Source organism: Filicampus tigris, chromosome 6, assembly GCF_054856515.1.
Source record: "Filicampus tigris isolate MCC_2025a chromosome 6, RoL_Ftig_1.0, whole genome shotgun sequence".
NCBI lineage: Eukaryota > Metazoa > Chordata > Actinopteri > Syngnathiformes > Syngnathidae > Filicampus > Filicampus tigris.
Window position 1 is genome coordinate 10,787,136 of NC_141222.1, and position 22,077 is coordinate 10,809,212.

Below are 22,077 nucleotides of genomic sequence, written 5' to 3' on the forward strand. Positions count from 1 at the left end.
AGAACATTCATTTGCATGTTACATACATGTACACTCACTGGGAACAACATGATTTGGTCAAATAGCTCTCAGTATAATGCAGTTTTTTTAAAAACAACCACTATAATGAAAACATGCCTCTGAAAGTGCCAAACGAAGAACGCTATTGCGTTTGAAAAGAGCTCTATAAGTTATTATATTGTACAGGTGTACTTAATCTTGTCGTTGGTAAGTGTGACTACAGTTTACAGCAGCTATTAACTAATATGCGGCTGATTAAAAGGCATTAAGTACAGTGGATTACCAGGCATCTTCCATCTGCTTTATTGGGCACTGAGCCAAGATCATGATAGTAAATAATGATACTCAGCAACAATTCATGACAAACAAGCACCTTTAACACATTACAGCTTTCGATTTTTCTACCCATTTCCAACTGTGGAGTTCAGTCACATGTTGCCTGTATGCAATTGATCCTATAGCCTTCTCTTAATTTTTATATTGTTTCTCTTGGTTGCATGTTCTGCTTATAGTAGTGTATGTTAGAGCTGTCAAGCAAAATCTCCCAAACGTGGGTGTGTGTTGGTGGTGTAATGGTCTGATGAAATATGGAATCAAGGTTGAACTTTTTGGCCATATTTCCAAAAGTTATGTTTGACACAAATGCAACATGTCCATCAAAACAACCCCATACCTACAGAAACATGGTGACGGCAGCATCAAGTTTTGGGGCTGTTTTTCTTCATATGGCCTAAGTCAAGTTAGAAGAAATTGGCACCAGTTCGATACCAGTTGGTGTACTCACAAAACCGAAAGACCTCTGCTCGAAAGAAAAAAAAAAAAAGTTAGAAAAAGCCCACTAGAACAGCTGAAGTTTAGTTTCGGTTAGTCAGGGGCACTTTGGTGGCAGGTGTGTGCTGCTGACTCCAGTTTAACACGAGTTTGAATGTAACTGGTTAATTCTGAATAGTATCACATACCAGATGTGAGGTTAATTCACACTAGTGCAACCACATTATTTCAGTCTATTTTCACTCCCCTTATTGAAAATATTTTTTCCATTGCGATGTAAATGTAAATAATGTCTCAAAAGGTTGAAGTCATCTGTCTTTTCTTTTTCTTTTTTTTTTTTACATGACAAAAACGTGGCATATTTGGACAATGGCGTGTAGACCTGTTCTCTCGACTGTACATGATAGGAGACCAAGGTGGGGGCCAAGTGAAGTGAAGCAACTTTCAACGTTAGTGGACCCATTGGGTATTTCCTTCCACATCCAGTCCCTCCTCACATCAGCCCACTCTAAACTAACCCCCCTCCTCCAGTCCTCCTCCTCTAAGGCTACTTGGCCAGATGGTGCAGCCTTTTCTTTTGTTTACCCATCGGCCATGAGATGACCTAACTGTCCCTAGCTACTCAACTATGGATGCTAACTGGGAGCCGTCATTCGACAAGTAAGTCAGTCGCTCTTGGTCGCCTAACTCCCTACGCACGCCTTGTAGTCGCTTATACGTCATTTAAAAAAAATGCAATCTACCTTTGACTTAGCTGACTTAGCCAGCTCATAAATTTGACTTGTTCTCCACGCTCGGTCTTAGCCTTTCTGCCCCATGTTATATTGGTACAGGCACTATACTATGTGTATAAATATATACACATATGAAGAAGCTACTTTTCACACTCTTGCTGCTAAAGTTTGACACGACGATGATACTTTTATTTGTGACTTCTCATTCGAACCTGAGTCGAGTTCTCCACATAACTATTGGCTGCTAGATTGACATCCGTGTAAACCAATGGAGGGCAATACAAGTATGTGTGTACACTGCCGTTGTCAACGTTACAGCCATCCTGAAAAGTCGTGGATGGGAAGGGCGGGACTAAGTTCTAAGCAAGGGTGGTTGCACTTTTGGAGCGTAAGCGACTGAAGAAACTTTTAAACTGTTGTAAATAGAGGAGGAAACGCATTATTTTCAGCACAATGTCATTGCATATGACTATGTGATGGGTAATATTTCCCTAGAAAGGCCAATTATACAATTGTTGTTGTTATTATGATAACCTGACAACGCCTAAACTAATGCTATTACGTGACAGGGACGAAGGGACGCCGTGTTGAAACTAGTAATAATAAATAAATGTAACTAGTCCAGTCTACACGGTGAAGTGAACTCAAGAGTAGCGTTTACAAGTGTGTGTGGATGTAGTTCACCTGCAAAGGTGCCTGTTGAAACACCGCTGAATCTTCCCATTGGATAAAAGTTATGTGACGTCATCCCATCCAGGTGTTACACCTTGAGTTTTTTTTCATAATAGGCTGTTTGGAATAATTCATCCATTACTTATTCCCTAACCAGTGAGTGAAAAATGATTTTATATCGTGAACTATATAATTGGCGGCACGGTGGTCGACTGGTTAGCACGTCCGCCTCACAGTTCAGAGGTCGTGGGTTCGATCCCGGCTCCGGCCTCCCTGTGTGGAGTTTGCATGTTCTCCCTGTGCCTGCGTGGGTTTTCTCCGGGCACTCCGGTTTCCTCCCACATTCCAAAAAACATGCATGGTAAGTTGATTGGATACTCTAAATTGCCCCTAGGTGTGATTGTGAGTGCGGATGTTTGTCTCTGTGTGCCCTGCAATTGGCTGGCAACCAGTTCAGGGTGTCCCCCGCCTACTGCCCAAAGACAGCTGGGATAGGCTCCAGCACGCCCCGCGACCCTTGTGAGGAGAAGCAGTACAGATAATGGATGGATGGATGGAACTATATAATTCACTCAGAAGTCAAATTAAAAATACATTTTTGAACCCTACTCGACTCGTATTAATGAGAGGTGGATGTGTCAGTACATCATTATTTCCGGTTGACCAAATCTGTCATCGTCATTTTAACCGCGCTTCAGTCATTGCTAAATTACAATTCGTCACCGCTATTTTAGGACCATCAGCCAGTCCGTTAGTCCGTCATCGTTATTTTAACCATGCTTCCGTTATCGTTAAATTACAGTTCATCACCACTATTTTAGAAACGCCAGATCTTCTTCGTCTTCTTCTTCGTCGGCAGCAACAGCCAATTGGCGAGAATGTACTACTTGCTTAAGTCACATGCATTCGCAGCACAAGCAGCGTATCTACTCCGATAAAGAACCATGGTTCAAACTGATGTCCACAATAGTTTTATTGCTTGTCCATTATGGAACACCGTGAAAACTAAAACAAATATATTCCATAGTATTTATTTACAGTCAATATTTACAATACTCTGACTCAAACATTCAATAAATAAACAAAACATAACATACCTTGAAAACCAGTAGTAGGTAAATTGAAGATAACACAGTTCCACACACAGTCACACAATATTGCTCTCTCGCCTCTCTCCAGAAATCTTTCTCTGTCTGACTCTGTCCAGCATACGTGATCCCAAACCGGAAGTAATTCTTCACATATTCTCAAACAAATCATTTCACCAACATTTAACAGAAAATCATAACCATAAAGGTTTATAAATAAATACACAGGCATACAATATTAGACTCAAACAAAGGTTTTACATTTTTGTTGTCATGGTGACCAATCAAAGGTAATATTAGCCCCAGCATCTGCAAAGTTGTGAAGCGTAACCGTGTTGATATTTGACTTTAATTTAATCCCACTTGAAAAATAAAGTAGAAAGTAGATGCTCAGCAGCTATGCAGAGTTCTGTCGTGACACCATGCACTTCACCCTGAACTCTGGGCTTTTATGTAACTTTAGAACAGGGGTCTGCAACCCACGGCTCCAGAACCACATGTGGCTCTTTCATTCTTCTGCTGTGGCTCTCTGTGACGTTTGAAAGTACAGAGTATTTAATTTAAATTTAAATTATTATTTGTTTTCATTTCACAACTTGTAATTATTAGATTTGAAGATAATGATGCTCGTGTAACATTAGAATAAAAACATTTAAATGGTATTTTTGTTGCTAAAAATATGCGTCACAAGCTCAATTGGACCTAAGTAATTTAAATATGTTCTGCTTCTTGAGAAGTGAAAACTTAAGAGCATATGCCATCCAAACTATCATCTGGTCTTTTCTGCAGGTAAATAAGTCTGACATGAGGATGGGTGGCTCTACTTTAGGAAGGCTGTGCCAGAGCTGAGTCCAAACTTTCACCCCTCCGTTGTATTTGCCACTCGATGGCAGAACTTTCTGACTAGAAGACGGAGGCTGGCTGCTCCAGCTTGGCAGCGACTGAAATGTTCTAAACAAATAGATGAGAGAAAATCCTCTGGCACTATGTTCAAGCAAGTGGATACGTCATCAAGAAGACGTCCTCATGGTGGCAATGAGGCCAACCGGCCCCACTCTCCTCCTGTCCAACACAGGCGAATCCGGGCTGTTGAAGTGGCCAGAGGGAGGACGGGATACGGTTTCACGCTCTCGGGTCAAAGCCCTTGTGTCCTCAGTTGCATCCTGAAAGGCAGCCCCGCGGATTATGTGAGTTTGCGATCAGGAGACCACATCCTCTCAGTCAACGACATCAACGTCTCCAAGGCGTCCCACGAAGATGTGGTCAAACTGATCGGACGATGCACCGGTATCTTAAAGCTGGTCATTGGTGAAGTGGAGCGCCACAGGCGACACCATCACCAACAACGAGGCGCTGGCGCTCGCCACCATAGCAGCAACGCTATGGCCGCATCTTATCTGGACTCGTGCTCCAGTGACGACGAGTTGGACGGCCTGTGCGACAACATCGTCAACACCAACAATAACAGCAGGACGGCCGGCGGAGCTCGCGGAGGCTGGTTGAGACCCAAAATGGATTCAAAGCAGCTCGGCATCAACCGTGCTGAGCGGGTCGTGGCCGAGTTGCAGTCCGGAGGAATTTTTAACATGATCTTCGAGAATTCCAGCCACTCGTCCAGCAGTTCTGACAAGGACAGACCCGGACATACCTCATCATCCAAACCACGTCCGATGTCCGATCCAGAGTTTCCTACATGTCGAAGCTCCTCTCGATCCCAGAGCAACCCAGTCCTGCTCTCTGAAGAGGAGATGGCCCAAGTTCTAAATGACGACTCCGTTTTCCTGGACTCAGGTTTTCGTCATCTCCACCTCCACCACCATGATGAGCAAGACATGGATGTTGGCGATGGCCGGGACTTGGTCCTAGATCCAAATCAGGACATTGTCAACGTGGGCATGATTGTGGGCTACCTGGGCTCCATTGAGCTGGCCTCCACAGGCACCAGCCTGGAAAGTGACAGCCTGCAAGCCATCAGAGGATGCATGAGGCGCCTCAGGGCAGAGCAGAAGATCCATTCCCTTGTCCTCATGAAGGTTAGCTCAACTATTTCTCAATACCAATATTTTCAATATTTTATTGTCAGAACGTAGATTGGTTTGGAAGTGTTAAAATATGATTCAGTTCAATCACTGTGTTTTAAAATGGCGTTTTCAATTATACCGTGAACCCCCGTTTATCACGGGGGCATAAGTTCCGAACCCATCTGAAAATCTGTGGTATTGAAGTCCTTACCATTTTAACGGTTTGACCTATGGATGTTCAATATCACTTTTTTTCAGACCTATACCAGTACGAGTACCCAACTATTGAGTACTGACTGAGATTGATACCAACTAACCAATCGCACAAGTACTTTTGATATATACATTATAATTAAATCAATGACAGCAAATTTTAAAGACCTTTCTTTTATTTCTGACGAAAGGCAGGACAGTCTCTCGGTCCGAGAATTTAGGTCCAAAATAAAACACAGAATTTAGGTGTTAATCAGTTGTGCAACCTCCATTGCAAATATAATTTTATTGCAAGTGCTGTACTCAGGCGACTGGTGGATTATTTTTCCAAAATAAGACACACTTTTGATCAGCACGTGTGCGCTGCGCATGCACGTGTTCTTCGGGTCGGCAGACTTTGGCAACAAAATTTGGCAGACTAGGCTCACAAGAACGGTTCTTGTGCGCTCGAAACGCTTTTGTATTCAAAATGTCTTCTTAGGTGCTTATAATTGAGTTACAAATAATTGGAAAGGAGGACTTGGTCGACATCAGATTTTTTTTGTGTTTTTTTTGCCATCATCGGTTGGTGGTATCGGCAGCTTTCGCGAGTATTCAATATCTTGAAATAAGGCTGGAATTGGACTGATACCGATACCTGTATCTGTACTCGTTCATCCCTGCTTTAACCACTCCCACACACTTTAAGCACATTCACTTAAACTTATGACAACAAACTTTTTAAAGTATTCCTGTTTTTGCTCTCACTAACATTGTTCTCCAATTACTGTACTGTGAGAGTCAAAGCGTGCGTTCTTCTTTACAGCAAAACTGACACATAAAAGAGAATCCACACATTGTATATTTTAATGAAATCATGTTTAACCAAGCCATATTATTTCTCCTGAAGAAAGTCTGCCATCTTAATGATAACACATAATGTCATATAGACCAGCTCATGGAAATTAGCATCGATAGTAATTACTGTACAACCCTTTAAACAACTGCTCCACAAAGAGCTTCAAAACACATACAAACACAGCATACAGCATTGCTAACAGACATACAGTATACTGTAACATAGTTAAACTTTGCACTATTACACTGAAGGGGCGCCCTCTTTTATCAAGAATCCGCGATTTAGTGGCAAAATATTAACCGCAATATTGTGGGGGATTCGCTATATTTTCCCTTGTCTCGATTTCTTATGCACGTTTTCTACCCTTCCTGCCAGGTCATGCATGACAGTGTTCGCCTGTGCAGTGACAAAGGCCAGATCCTTGCCACGTATCCAGCAGAAAAACTAGCGTTCAGCGCCTGTTGTCCTGATGACCGGCGGTTCTTTGGACTGGTCACAATGCAGGCCACAGACGAAGACTGTCACCTCAGCAGAGGACGATACGAAGAAGGAGGTTTGAGGACTTCTTGCCACGTGTTCATTGTGGATCCTGACCTGTGTCACCACCAGGTGTGAATACAGAAAGTGCTTGAGTATTCTGGATAGCTTTGTGGTATTTACCAATTTCATCCAATTGTAATTTGATGAATTGGAAGGCTTACTGTACTATAATCTGTTTTGAAAAATCTAACCTTAAAACAACGTCCACATTGTGGACATAGTTTTCTCTACTAAACCATCTCCATCGCATCATTCACTGCCGTCAGTCATTTGCATTTATTTACTAAATCAGATTAGAAAATGTGATGAAAAATTCCTCTAAGAATAATTCATTGTTACATTAATATAATCATAACATACTGTATAATACAATAATGTAATAGAACTATTTTTAATTCCAATGCCAATCACCCAGACAAGCACTGATTCAAGTCATTTAGTGATTGATAGCTCAACTAGTGGCCTACCTGCAACAAGGTGTTGTTCTTCAGTCTGGTCTATCTTCCAGACACCAACTTTCTCCCCTCACAAAACAATACAGTTAGATGGCTGAAAACACACCTTTGCTATGACTCATACCACTGCTTGCTCATGTTTACAGTTCAGTTAAAAGAAAAATTATAAAAGCAATAAAAGCTACTTTCTAGTATAGAGTACATACCGATACCTAATAAAACAAACAACGTTATATATCAATATATAGGATGGTAAATATAATGTTGTAATAATATTGTATTAATACTAGGGCTGTTAAAGTTAAAACATTAACTATGGAGATCAATTAAAATTTTATAATTAAAAAAAGATATAAAAAATTAACTCAGTTAACTCAGTTTTATTTACATCCTGTTGCAGCTGACCTCTGCTCACTGTGCAGCCAAACTTAGAGGAAACAGACCTTTACGTAGATTTACGTTAAAAGGTTCATTTGGAGAAATCCAAAATATTTTGCACACTTTGCAAAGCCAAATTCAAATACCATATTAGTTGTACATTTTTGATCAATCAACTGTTTTATTTTACAGGAAAATAATCGTATTCAAGGATCAAGGAAAGGTATTAGAATAGTCTTTGAATCGTAAAAGTATACTTTTATTTTTTTTCCACATTAATTCCAAGATTTTACTCAAGTAAATATCAGTTCCAAGCTTCGTAAAAAATTGTAGATGGAAAAATGCTTTTAAACGCGATCAATTATGGAAAATTTTGCGATAAATTAGTTTTAAAAAAATGTATCACTGGATAGCACTAATTAATACATTATATAGCATTCTGTATTAGTGGAACAAAGGCTTGAGCATGTAAGTAAAGTCCCCTTAATTAATGTCTTAACCCTAATAGATGACTGGTACACTCTACAGTTGAGGAGAAAATGCAGTATTTTGGCAACTGTATTTCATGTGGTCCGTTGTTTTCCTCAGGTGCATTTGGGAGTGGCCAGGAGATTTGGTTTTGAATGTACCCCTGACCCAGACATGGGAGGCTGCCTGGAATTCCCACCCACTTCTCAGTCTCTCCTCCACTTTGTGTCTGTACTTTACCGGGACATGGGGGACAACATTGAGGGCGTCCGGGCCAGGGCCTTTCACGATCCAGATAACGATGCCCAGCAGAACCACAGCACCAGCAGTAATAGTGATAGCGGGATTGGTAACTTTTTACCTGAGGAGAAGAGCAACAGAGTGCTCTTGGTTGACCTGGGAGGGCCTCTTAACCACAATCACGTCTCCGGGCCGCGCCACTGGGACAGCCCGCCTTCCTCGCAGCAGGCTTGGAGCCCCACCCTAGGAGCCGCTGCCGCTCAGCCACTTCCACCCCCACCCGCTATAAGGAATAGCCACTACCGCCATGAACCATACCTGGCCGACCTCCCTCATCCCCTCCCACTGTCGCACGCCGACGTAGCAGCGAGACATGCTCGAGGGGTCCACCCGCACCACTACTCGCAGGGAAAGTGGGGAGGAACCGTCGGAGGCGGGGACAAAAGAGGGGCTGGAGGAGGGGTGGAGCCTCAGCGTTGGCTGCCAGTCCACGTGCTGAGAGACTGGCATCAGCAGCCCCACCACCTCCACGGCTTGAGCAGCGATCAAGAGTCGTACGCCGAATCCACTGACGGGTGGTCATCAGCTAATTGCAGCACCCTGCCTCCACCCATGAGTAAGATCCCTGCTGACCGTTACCGGGCCCCGCTGGTCCCTGCAGACCCCCTGCTGCCACCTGGAGGAAGCCAGCCTCCACCTGCTTTACATGGCCAGACCCACACCCAACGGCTGAAAGATGAGTGGGCCAAGAAGCTGTTTGGTGCTGGCGACAGAGAGAGGAACCAAACCGACAAGAAGCGCGGGGGTGCAAAAGACGCCGAGAAAAAGGTAAAAACCAATCATGATGACTGCATTTTGTTTCTGGTGACTGCCATTTGCTTTCATAGCTTCCAACTGAATGCAATCTCTTTCTTTCCACGACGTGATGTGTCACTGTGTTGTTGATGGATTTTGGAGGAGTTATGTTAAAACTAACTATGCAATGAGAAGCCTTGACAGCAGGTAGCTTCCTCCATCACATAGTGCTGCTGTGGAAATTTACTCAACTCAAGTCTGTCCAAGTGCACTTTATTGAAGTTATAAATCTGCCTGTGTTCATGCCAATTCTTCCCATCACTCCCTCTGTCTGAAAGCCTCCTTTTTAACTCCAGTGCTCTTTGACTCAAATGCTTCTCTCACTGTCATGTCAAACTTTTCATCCGTGTGAAAGTTTCTGAACCCCCACCAAATATCCCTGTACCATATTGAGTAATGTGAGCACACAACTTGGGTCTCTACCCATCAACTACATTGATAAGTTATTTATCCCACTGCTCCAGTATCAGATCATACATTATGCACCAGCCAGACATATGACTTGACCTGAAAACCACCTGTTTTCACACGCTACTGAGTCCAACTGGAGTGGGTTTCAGATCAATGTCACAAAAAGTCTAGGATTAGGCAACTGTGGGACACAATGTGCACATTTGACCAAGGAAAGTGGACTTTTGTATTGATCTGAAACGATGTAGAACACATTGTTGGTGGTAAACCTAATGCAGAGATCTGGGGGAACGTTTGCTGGTCCGTTTATCTCAAATGGTTGCTTGTATTAACATTGACTGCCAGAGGACTGTATTTTCTCAGTTGAGCTATTTAAAGGGAAGTCAACCCAAACATTTTTTTTCAAGAATATGTTCTATGCAGGCTCACTATTTGAAAGGCATTTTGATAAATATTGCATTTGTGGAATAAGAGTTAATTCACCCGTTTTTAGCCATCTCTGGGGGCGGTCTTTTTTTCACTTCTGTCCACTGAAGATGACATCACAACTGCTCAGGTAACGACCAATCACGGCTCACCTGTTTTCTGATGCTGAGCCGTAATTGGTCGTTACCTGAGCCCTGAGCAGTTGTGATGTCATTTGTAGTCGACAGAAGTGACAAAATGGCCGCCCCCTGAGATGGCTAAAAAGGGGTAGATTTTGCTGCTTGATTCATATTCCACAAACGCAATATTAATCAGAATGCCTTGTCTCAACTAGTGGGCCTGCATAGAACATATTCTGGAAAAAAAAACATGTTTGGGTTGACTTGCTATTTAATGGATGCCAAAAAGATCGACACGGCTATGGAGCCTTTTCTGTGAGATGTGGAAGGTGGTCTAATCCAGGGGTCTCAAACACGCAGCTCAGGGGCCATTTGCGGCCCGCATGATGACATTTTGTGGCCACTTAATGTTCATGACATCAAATTTAATGTTAGTGTGGCCCCTATCTGGGCGTTTTTATTTATTTATTTTTTTTATGACTTATGGGCTACCATAGCTCAGGCTCATGACAGCTTTCGGCAAAACATAATTCTGAAGTGATACCAAGTGGAAGGAAAAAATATCCCGTAACCCAGTCCCTGTCGTGTCTTTTTCAAAACCTGCCGCGAAGAGAAAGGGTGGCGATGAGAACAGCCAATTTGACGAAAAACAGGAGACAAAATGTTTTTTTGTTGAGCACGGGGGTACCCCGACATGTCTTGAATCCACAGAGAAAGTTGCGGTGCTCAAAAAATCAGACGTCATCATGACTCAACTAGACATGCTGAGCAGTATACAAAGTATCAGGGAAATGAAAGAGAAGACTTGGTCAAAAATGTGGTTCACGTTCTAAAGAAGCATTGTTCTGAACTGTTATTAATAACGATTGAGAAGACTGGATTAGTTGTACTGTTTTTTTTTTTTTAATACTTGAACCCTTTTTTGTGGAACACTTGATGTGGCCCAGAAGACACCCAGACTCCAGCGGCTCCTCCATAATTGGAGTTTTAGACCCCTGATATATGTGTGTGACCCTTGAGATATGTGTGTGTGTGTGTGTATTAGTAAAAGTAATACCTCTCTGACATTGCCAATCAATACAGAGCTTGTATTGGCTTGTTATGTGTACCAAAGTGTTGGCAAGTAAGTACATATTGTTCTCAAATGGCATCATTTACATTTATAGCAAACGCTGTCACATACTGTAGGCGTAGATGGATATTTGCTTCATATTGAACCAGAATATTGCTTCTTCCTGGTCCCAGGGCCCCCAGGCCACAATCAGAGGAAGTGTTTCAAGGCCGGGGGGGGTGGGAGGACATGAAAGGTCTTAACAGTTACAGGAAGGTGGACATGAACTTTTTTTTGTTGTTCAGTATCCTTCATATGGAGAGCATAGACATAGGCTTTTGAGGCTATTGTCATTATTACTGTGTCAAGATAAAATGATGGTTGTGCACAGTAAATTTTGTAGAGTATATTTTACTCTAATTATACTATATTTGGTCCCAGTCCAAACAGAGAATACATTGTTCAGAGTCAATTTTAGTCAAAACAATGGAGTAGTACTTCAAACTATTAAAATCAACTTTTATTTTGATGAGGAAAAAAAAAGTCACTCAAGGGTTGAGGAAGGAACCTACAACTTTCAGGTTGGGAGACAGCCACTCTACCGCCCGAGCCATACCGCTCCTACTGGGAGTTAGTAAATCGCTGTTATCAGGCTAAATACCCATACCTACGTTTTTGGGGTCTCCTTTTGGAGACACCTGTGATTTGCTAACTCACACTAGGAGTGGCTTGGCTCATGTGGCACAGTGTCTGTTTTTTACCTGAAGATTGTGGGTACACTTTAAATTTCACAGAATACATTTTACTCTAAAAAGACGATATTTGGTCCCAGTAAACAGTAAAATTTGAGAGTCAACTATTCAGCGTACACTTTGCAAAGTAAGTTTTATGCAGAATTTTGTGCTGAATATTTGACTCAAATTTTACTCTGTTTAGACTGGGATGAAATATAGTCTTTTTAAAGTAAAATGTACCCTCTGAAATGTACTGTATACATTCCTCAACCCTTGAGTGAGTTTTTGTTTTAAATAAACTAATACTATGCAAGTAAAATGTACTCGAAAACTTCTTTGTAAAATTTACTTTGAATTTCTGAGTGAAAAACACATGGTTTTTCTGTTTTTTTTTCAGTGTAACATTTTTTCAGTGTAACATTTAATCTGGATATTTTACTCTCTTCCAAGTGTAAATTTTACTCTGTTTCGATAGGGACCGAATATAGTCTTTGTTGAGTAAAATGTACTCTACGAAATGTACTGTGTAATGTGTGCTACAGCTGTACCATTGCCGTGGTCTTTTTTTGTTTTGTTTTTGTTTTTTAAATCTAATATGGGTTTGAATTTGAACCTGACATATTTCAACTGGTTGTATTTATGTTGCAATACCACATGGTGGCACTGCTTCCACAATTTAAAAGATTTCATTATTAGGTACCATTATTACCTGCACAATCTAATCAGTTCAAATATCAAATTATGCCTTTACAAACAATATTATTATTATTACTGTTATCATCGTTGTTATTATTATTATTATTATTATTACTACTACTACTACTATTATTGTTAATAAATCTCTCGCTGTATCCTCACAAGGGTCATGGGTGGGCTTCGGCCTATCCCAGCTGACTGTGGGCGAGAAGCAGCGTACACCCTGAATTGGTTGTCAGGCAATCACAGTTCTCAAATAGATCATTCACACAATTTAGAGTCTTCAATTAACCTACCTTGCATGTTTGTGGAATGTGTGAGGAAACCGGAGTCCTTGGGGAAAACCGGCATACATACAGGGAGGACATGCAAACACCGCACTGGAAGGCCGAAGCTTGGACGTGAACACATGACCTCTGAACTATGAGATGGATGCCCTAACCAGCCGTCCACTGTGCAACAGTAATAATAATTAAAATGATAATAGTAATAATAATAGTAATATTAATATTAATAACAGTGTTAATAGTAATGATAATAATAATAACAATACGTTTTGATTGAGACTGTATTCATTAAACCAAACAGTCGTCATTGTACTTTTAGTTTGCAGTGATGACTGAATTACTGACTGGATCTCTGTTTTGACTTGAGGGAATCCTCTTCTCTTTCACTGTCCCTTTTGTTGTGTGTGCATGTTTGTTTCGTGTGAGAGCGTGTTTGAGCAAGACAGATCGTTGCATAGATACAAGCCACATTTTTAGATGCTACTTTGCAAAGGCTCTAACCGAACCAGATCTCAAAAAACTTGCTACCTTGAAGTGAGGTTAATTACTGGCATGCTCTGTGTAATGCTGACTTTAATTAGTGTTGGACACATTGATTTGTCAGAGGGCATTAATTAAGCAGGGGTCTCTCATTACACGCTCTCTCCTGCATTAAGGGCAAATCATCTTTCAGAGGACAGTTGAGTTCTTCAGTTCCCCAAGCACAAAATAACATACGATATTAAGAGTGTTATGTGGAAATGTGAAGGCAACGAAAGACTTCTGTTTGGTTTATGGGTTACGTCATTGTTTGATGGCTTTGAACAGTAAATCTTGATGACCCGGTGACTAATCTCATGCACATTTAAGGCAGCAGTTTATGACTAAATGGAACAGCTGGACAGTTTTTGCTTGTCACTCCAGTTAATGGTTTGCTACAGCAAACCATCTAAATCCATCTACAGTATATATCTATCCATTCATCTTCTACTGTATACCATTGTGACGGACCATCTCTGTCCAGCTGACATTGAGTCAACACCCTGGACAAAGTTCAGACAATAATTAATAGAAATAGAAGGCACAATGCAATTAAACCGATTGGTTGAGTCAATATAATCACATTGTACAGTCTATTATGTGTTTCAGTATTTGTGAATGTGTGGTTTACTATTTGAGTTGAATCCTACTGGTTGTACATGCAATAACACAGGACTGCACATGCCTGTGTCTTATGTGGAATTTAACATTTCAGTGGGAGGAAAAAACTGCTTGCGTAAATGGACTTGCCTCCACACTGGCGCAAAGTCATACAAATTCTGAACAATGGGTGACACTTGACTACAGTGTTTTGTAGCAGGTGAATTGACATTTACAAGAACCCACTCTCAGTAGAGGTAATAGTGATCCTTTGTTTGCCACAGATCCAAATTTGAGCGGGTAGGTTTGAATTAATGTTCTCTGATCATGTTCTACCGCTTACTCGATTCAGACTAAACAACTATAGTCAAGATGACCCGAGAGACGGGGCAGGAGAGTTCTTGGTGTGTCTGCTGGCCGGAAAAAGGAGAACTGGACTAAACCACCAACTGCTGCATAGCATACAGAAAACAAAGTTAACTAAGAAGAAGTGGGACACTGATAGTTATGAGATGAGAAAAGGAATACAAGGAAACGTTACATAAGGCATGGGTAGAGGTAGTAGAGGCCAAACCGGAAGCATACGATGACTTGTAGGCCAATTTGGGCAGTCAAACTGGAAAGTAAGCTATTATACCGCTTTGCTGTTCAGAATGATAGTGATTGGAAATGTATGCAGCAGGTTACGGTGATTAAGGCTAGAGATGAAAATGTTTTGACCGATGCCCGGTAGTTTGCTGAATATGACAGCAAAGGAAGAGGAGAAGATTGCCATAGACCAGGAAGTAGCAATGGTTAGTAAGGAGGAGTTAAAAGCAGGCATACCCTTTGCCATTCCACTTGGCAGTTTTACCTGAACGAAAGGTGCACCAAAGTAAATTTGATGCTGTACTTGAACCATTTGGAGTATCGGCATAGTTTTGGTCTCTTTTTGAAGATGACACTTTGAATTTTTCTCCTCAACTGTCAGAATCATAAAAGAAGGCGGACCCACGGACGACCCACAGTCTTCTATGTATTCAAACTTCCATAATTCAGTGCCAGCAGCACTTAAAAAGATTCTGACAGTTGTGGAGAAAAATTCAATCTTCGTTGCACCTTTCGTTCAGGTAAAACTGCCAGGTGGAATGGCAAAGGGTTAAAGAGGATTAAAATGGAAAAGCAGTTGGTCCCGAACAAACATGCTGGAAGACAAAAGGCCCTCGCATAAATGTTTTCGCTCAAGTTGCCACAAAGTGTTTGAATAATGTGATCATTTCATGTGAATTAGTTAAAGCATATAGGGTAAATGGCTTTGATAGAACTGAAATTCAAAAACATAACTGCAAGACACTCTATAAGATGGGGAACAGAACACTAAAAATATTGTTACATTCATTTGTTGATGAGGGCAAGTTTGTCTGTTCATATCGTCGGGGCAGGGTTTGTTTTTGTGATGCTTTTTCAGAATCCCTTCTCCACAACAGATAGATGGAAATGTCCAAGATTTTATCTAGCTTCCCAGACCTTCAATTCTGTCACCACCTGGATGTGAAACCTGTGACTACGTTTACGTGCCAATGTCAATGTTCGGGTTTCAGAAACATTCGGGATAACGCGTTTATATGCGTGTGGGCTCAGAGTTACTCCCGTATGAACATATTCGGGTTTTTGGGCGTGTCTATATGACCTTTCACACCCCGAATATTGGCAAACTTTGGGTTATCGACTGCATGTAAATGAAGTGTGTGTCTTTTCTCTCCTTAGAATGGTCGGTTCCGAGGTCTGACAATGGGTTTCCCTCCTCTCCCCCAGCGCTCCTCAGCCAGACGCTCCTTCAGACGTTCCAAACGTCTCAGCCTCGCCCGCTCCCTGGATGACCTAGAGGTAGGAGTGCACGTCTGTCTGTCTTTCTGTGTGTCTCTCACACACACACGCACACCGCAGCGCACACACCCCCACACATACTCATACAGCCTTACATACACACAAAACACACTCTCTCTACATTTTCAGACAAGTGGCGCGTGTTATTGCAACACTCGAGCTTTGTCTGAGCGTTATCGTCACATTTGAGCCACACGTGCACCAGCTCTTTCTAATAATAGCAGCTCATGCGCATCATCACAGGACACCTCAAGCCCTCTTTTCATATCACCATGGCAACGTACACACAGTTGTGGACAAGCCAGCCAATAAGGAGTATGGCGTATGGTTATGTAGATTTAGATCATACAATGTTTGACTGTTGTTACTGTTTATTGTTAACCCATTAAAGCCTGAAGCCCCTCGTGAGACATCTCTCTAAAACCTACGGTTGTCTTTGGAGTCACCCTTGAAAACATGACATTTTCGCCACCTACAAAATAAGGAATATTCCAGCCCCTGTAGCAGATACAAACATAATTCCAAAAGAATTTGAGAGCTTAGACATGTGACTCTCACACAGGCCCGAGTTTATTCATCTTTACTGTTTCAATCGTAGATGCAAGTGAAGCACTATTTTTATTTTTTTTTAAATCGAGTGGTAATTACCATTCTTTATTCTCTTACAAAGACGTTGAAATCGTCATTGTCTAAAGAACATACTGTGTCTTAACCATACATCACGTTTGGATGGTTTCACGGCTTCAGATCTCCTGTGATCGACTTTGCCGCCATTACTCCTTGAAAAAATTCCGGATATCCTCCGACAACTCATGACACGGTCACATGTATATTCTGATGCATTTCATTGGCTAAGAGACCGAGAATTGGATTAAAAAAAGAAAATGACGTATACACTCTCCGGCTTTAAAGGGAGAAAAAACGCAACAGCGCTCCCGGCTTTAATGGTAGAAACGCGGTTATGCGCTCCCGTCCTTAATGGGTTAAAGCCACTGAGGTATAATAATCCTACAGTACGTTGATATGTGTCGTTTCAAGAAAGAAACTTCTGTTGATCGTTTTAGATACGAACCCCAATTCCAATTAAATAAAAACAATACAATGGTTTGCAAATCCTTTCCCACCTATATTTACTTGAGCATTCTACAAAAACAAGATATTTAATGTTCAAACGGATAAACGTTGTTGTTTTTTTTCTATATGATCTAATTTTGAATTGATCCGTGCAGTATATTCCCAAAAGCTGGGAAAAGGGCATGTTTATCACTCTCTTGCATCGCCTTTCCTTGAAACAACACTCAAAAAGTATTTGAGAACTGAGGACACTAATTGTTGAAGCTTTGTAGGTGAAATTCGTTTCCATTCTTGCTTGATGCAAAACTTTTTGATCACCAGGCCGGGGTCTCTGTTGTCGTATTTTTCACTTCATAATTTTGATTATTATTATTATTTCAGTCTGAAATAAACACTTTTCTTTTTAGTTTGTTGATTTGTACTTTTATATACTTTAGTAAAGTATATATATATATGCTGCTTTTTTATTCAAATGCTTGTTCGCTGTTATCAGCATGATTATAGAATGGGGATTTTGGGTCTAAATCCGTGGTCTACTGTTCTTATTCTTGGTTTTTGTAAAATAAATTTACCCCAAAAAAGCAACTTATACACAGCGAGTTTTTAAATGTCTTTTACTTCTTCATGATGCATTTTTGATGGGTGCAATTTATAGTCCAAAAATAAGGTATTTTGCTGGTCGACTAGTCACTGATAGTAGTCCCAATTAGTAGACTAATCTGATAATATTGCAGCATATTGCACCAGCAAGCAGCTGATCTTACTGTGTATAACTATCATTATCTTACAGCTTGAATTCCTTAAGGTATGTGCACACCAAAAATAAAGACCATTGAGATGAAAGTACATTGAACTTTTATTAAATTTTGTATTCCTCACGTGTTTATAAATGATGGTGCAATTTAAATTGAAGGCAATACTATAGCCTTAATATTTTTGGCTGTAAATGTTTAGTACAAAATCCATTTTGGAATCTTTTGATGAAATCATAGACCACAGATGATGATATCGCTAGATTCCTAAACATTGTTCTTAAATTGTTGGGACAATTTGTTCACGCAGTTGTTGAGCCTTTTGGTAATGGTCCTTTTACACCCAATAATATTACTCACCTGTTTTCAATTAACCTGTTCACCTGTTTTTTAATTTTATTTTATTTTTAGCTTTCCCTAGTATTCTCAGTCTTTTGTTGCCCTTGTTCCAGCTTTTTGGAAGGTGTTGCAAGCATCAAATTAAAAATGAAAAGATATTTACCAAAAACAACACAAAAAAAATAAATAATGTTCATCAGTTATAACATTCATAAAATTCATTGTAATTGAGGTTTATATTTTCTTGTTATCACAATACAAATAATCATTTTCTCGTACGTTCTTACAACTTGGCAACTTCTTCTGCAAACATGCCCGTAAAGCATTCCGGATGAAAGTAAACAAAATAATACGTCTGACACTGGAATCTGTGCTTTCCCATAAGAAACTGGAAACCCTCATAACAATTATTATTAATTATTAATAAGTTTTAGAACATATAATAATAATTCTAATTTTAATTTAAGGTTAACCACTGTATTGTTAATGTTAAAACAAAACAATACTTCAAACAATCTCATAACGTCAATGATCAATGAGAAGGGTGTGGCAAAAGCTGCATAGATGTTCAACATTTTTAAAGTCAAGTATAAAACAACACCAATCAATTTTACAAAGCCCCCGAAAGAAAAAAAAAAAACCTCTAAACCTGTGCCAACTAAAATCACAGTAATAAACATATTGTTAAATCAATACCTAATTGAAAATTAAAATGTTATCTTTGCCCAAAAAGTAGCTCTTCCTTTGTCCAGCAAGAATTACTACGGTATCTGCGTTCAACCCACCCCTGAGGAGCATGCAAGAGTATTGCATCTTATTGTGCACCTAATAAGGGATGCACCCAACACTACAGGCATGAGCTATTATTTCTGTCTTCATTAACATGGCAATGCTGCGCATTGTAGTCAAACCAAGCTAAACATCGGGAAGATTGTTAACCTCGACTGATGTCTGCTGGAGAAGAGTGAGATGGAGGCTGAGCATAATTCACAACAACAGTTTTGCTTGCCTGTCCTCTTAAGATAGAGATCAGAGGAAAGTTAAATATTTCCGCTGTTGGTGGCTGTTTGAGCATTGTGGAATTTTTCCCTTTTCCATGGTTGGTCTCCATCGTAGGATTTTATAGCAAGACTAGGCAAAGACACTGGGATGCCATTAGTATTAAATGGCCTTCCAATGAAAAGTTTTCTCCATGACATGGTATTTATTTGTCTTGAAGGCACCATGGGTATTCCCACTATTTGTATACAGCATATTACAGTATATTATGATTATATTATCATTTTATTCAGTATCCTTTCCTCTGCCCCTGCCTCCCTCGTTATCTTACCCTTTTCTTCCGGTCATTAGGCCTCTTTCTCTTTGTGCTCATGCAATAATGTCCACAGACAGAGACAGCTTTGTGTTTGTGTTGACCATGGGGGATGTGTGTGTGTGTGCATGTGCGAGTGTGTTTTTTTTTTTTTTTTTCGGAGTGGGGTAGCTCGAACATATCTGGCACTCAAAATGAACTCTGATGAGCGGCAATATGCGGCACATATGCACTGTGCAAATTCACAATCAGAGATGGGCAGAAAAAAAAATGAATGCTCTTCCTTTGAATGACAAAAGGCAAAGCAAGGCAAGTTTATTTGGATAGCACATTTAATGTACAAGACAATTCAAAGTGATTTACATTAAATTGACATTGAAAAACATTATACAGAAAGAGAAACAAAACATGAAGACATTGAAAAACGGTAATAGAATCATCTGAAATAATTAGATTCAAATGAAATGAAAAAAACAAGCATCAGTCTAGATAAATTAAAAGACTTGGTATGCTCAGGGCTAAGATAACGACCAATCATGGCTCAGCTTCAGAAAACAGCTGAGCAAAATGGCCGTCCCCAGAGATGGCTAAAAATGGGCGGATTAACCCTTATTCCACAAACACAATATTTATCAGAAAGCCATGTTTCAACTAGTGGGCCAGCTGGGAACATATTCTTGAAAAAAATGTGTTTGGGTTGACTTCCTTCTTTAAGCTTGATTTTCTTTGCATAGTTAGAATTGTTTATACAGTTCTTGTATTGAATCTCATTTTTGGTGCTTCTGTAATCAATGAAGCACCCAATGAGTGTATTTAACCGACTCGTACTTAATAAATGAATGATTATTTTAAGAAGTGCTTCAGAGTTACTATTTTTGTGCATCAAATGAAATTGAAAGGCCACCGACCCACACGAACAATTCTTGAGTGGCCCTGAATGGCTGAACACAAAATGGCAAGGTGATTGTAGTTGCAATTGTCCCCTGCTATACAAACTGTTCACCAGCAAGACTCAACAATGAAACCAGGGCAAAAAAAAAAAGTAAGAAATTAAGGCTTGAATCTGAATGCACAAATTTAAGTGTCCTACAATGTACACAATCGGTTGATTGCAAGGCTGATTGCAAATATTTCCCCCACAACCTACAATGTTGTTCTGTTTTTGAGTTGGTGCGGATAAACAACATGGAGGAGCTCTCTGTCATGCACAAACGCAGATATGAAGACAAAGCCACTGTGGTCGCTGTGGTTGTTGGTTGCCAGAACCCCTATGGCGGAATCTTTTGTTGATTTCAGTGGATTTAGCCTCTATGTACTTTGTGCTTTAAGTTTGAATTTTTTTTACATTAGTGTGATATTAATATTCATGAAACTCTGGTTTAACCCAAACACACTGATAATTCCTCCTGGTTCCATATTGTATGGCATTGTGAAGATGTAACTAGTCTCTTAGAATGCTAAGTCACCCAAACAAAAAAAGTTTCAACTCAATAAGAAAAAATGCTGAAGTAGCAAATATACTAGTTTTTGCCCAATTATATAAGACCATTTCACTCAGGACTGGGGCGGCCCTTCTCTAGAGCATTGAATATTAACTTTCCACTCCCCAAATGACAAATGAAAAGTTCAAATGAATATCCTAATCCTGCTTGCTAGTGCTGCTCACTTTGCTGTTTCCTGGCCCACTGGGGGCTCTCCTGACCAACACAGTAAAGGAAGGACAGGGAGCTCAGGCACGTCCGAAGTGGATTTTTTTCTTCCTTGATGGAAAGTGCAAATTCCAATACGGTAATAGATGACTTCATCAGGATAAAATCATAATGTTGGATTGGCACAGTTGGGTACTCACCACTGGCATGGAGGCTGAAGCCTCCCTAAAATGTTCTTAAGCCCCCCTAAATGATTTGATTGCATTTGTTTTTTCTTTGTTTTGTTTTTTTGTTGTAACATTTCTTTTTGACAAAAAAAAGTACTACAAAGTTTGTAGGGAGGCAGATGTTTGCAAATGTCTTATTTTGTTAAAAAACAAAAAGATAATCAGTCTGCTTTTGTGTAGGGCTACAGAAATCAATGAATAATTACTGTTGAGAAGCTGAATTTGGACAATGAATGATTACTCAATTCTTAAAATAGAGTTTGATTAGAAGTTGTCGATGAATCTGCTCATTTTGGCACCTCTAGGACTGCTGATATTTTTCAGAGCTGCAAGTTTGTGTGTTTTACTTTTTGTTTTTATTGTGGAAAAACGTTTGTGTTGGTGATTTGACTGATCAATCGTGGTTCCTATTTAAAAAAAAAAAAAAAATTACACTTAGATTGAAGTGATGCTGCACCCACTTTCCCCACCTCAGGGCCTTTCCTAGGCCATGAAGGGGAAGGGCAGGGTTATAAGTGGGGGTGTGAGTGTGTGTATCACCACTGTGTGTCAAGGCATGTTGTGGAATGCACCCACTTCTGAACTCTTCTGTAAAGTGTGACCATTCTAACGGTTTAGTCAGCTGTGCCGTCCACTCCGCTGTTTCGTCTTCTCCTCCTGCCCTTCTGTCTGCTCTATCATCTCTTGGTCGTCCAAGAAGGATCAAAGTCAGCCAATCAAATTCTCCTTCCCTTTCCTCCCT

General features: G+C 40.4%; 1 protein-coding gene across 2 annotated transcripts in view; it reads left to right on the forward strand.

Moving 5' to 3' along the window:
- Window positions 1–1,223: 1,223 nt before the first annotated feature.
- rgs12b (regulator of G protein signaling 12b) overlaps window positions 1,224–22,077 on the forward strand; it is a 57,158-nt gene continuing 36,304 nt past the window's right edge. Inside the window, exons 1-5 of one of the 2 annotated variants that reach the window (XM_086034760.1) lie at window positions 1,224–1,431; window positions 4,055–5,298; window positions 6,713–6,946; window positions 8,299–9,246; window positions 15,863–15,982. In XM_086034760.1, coding sequence (XP_085890886.1) covers window positions 4,252–5,298; window positions 6,713–6,946; window positions 8,299–9,246; window positions 15,863–15,982 — 2,349 coding nt within the window. In that variant the 5' untranslated portion in view covers window positions 1,224–1,431; window positions 4,055–4,251. The remainder of the gene's footprint in view (window positions 1,432–4,054; window positions 5,299–6,712; window positions 6,947–8,298; window positions 9,247–15,862; window positions 15,983–22,077) is intronic. The other variant, XM_086034759.1, reaches the window with a different exon arrangement.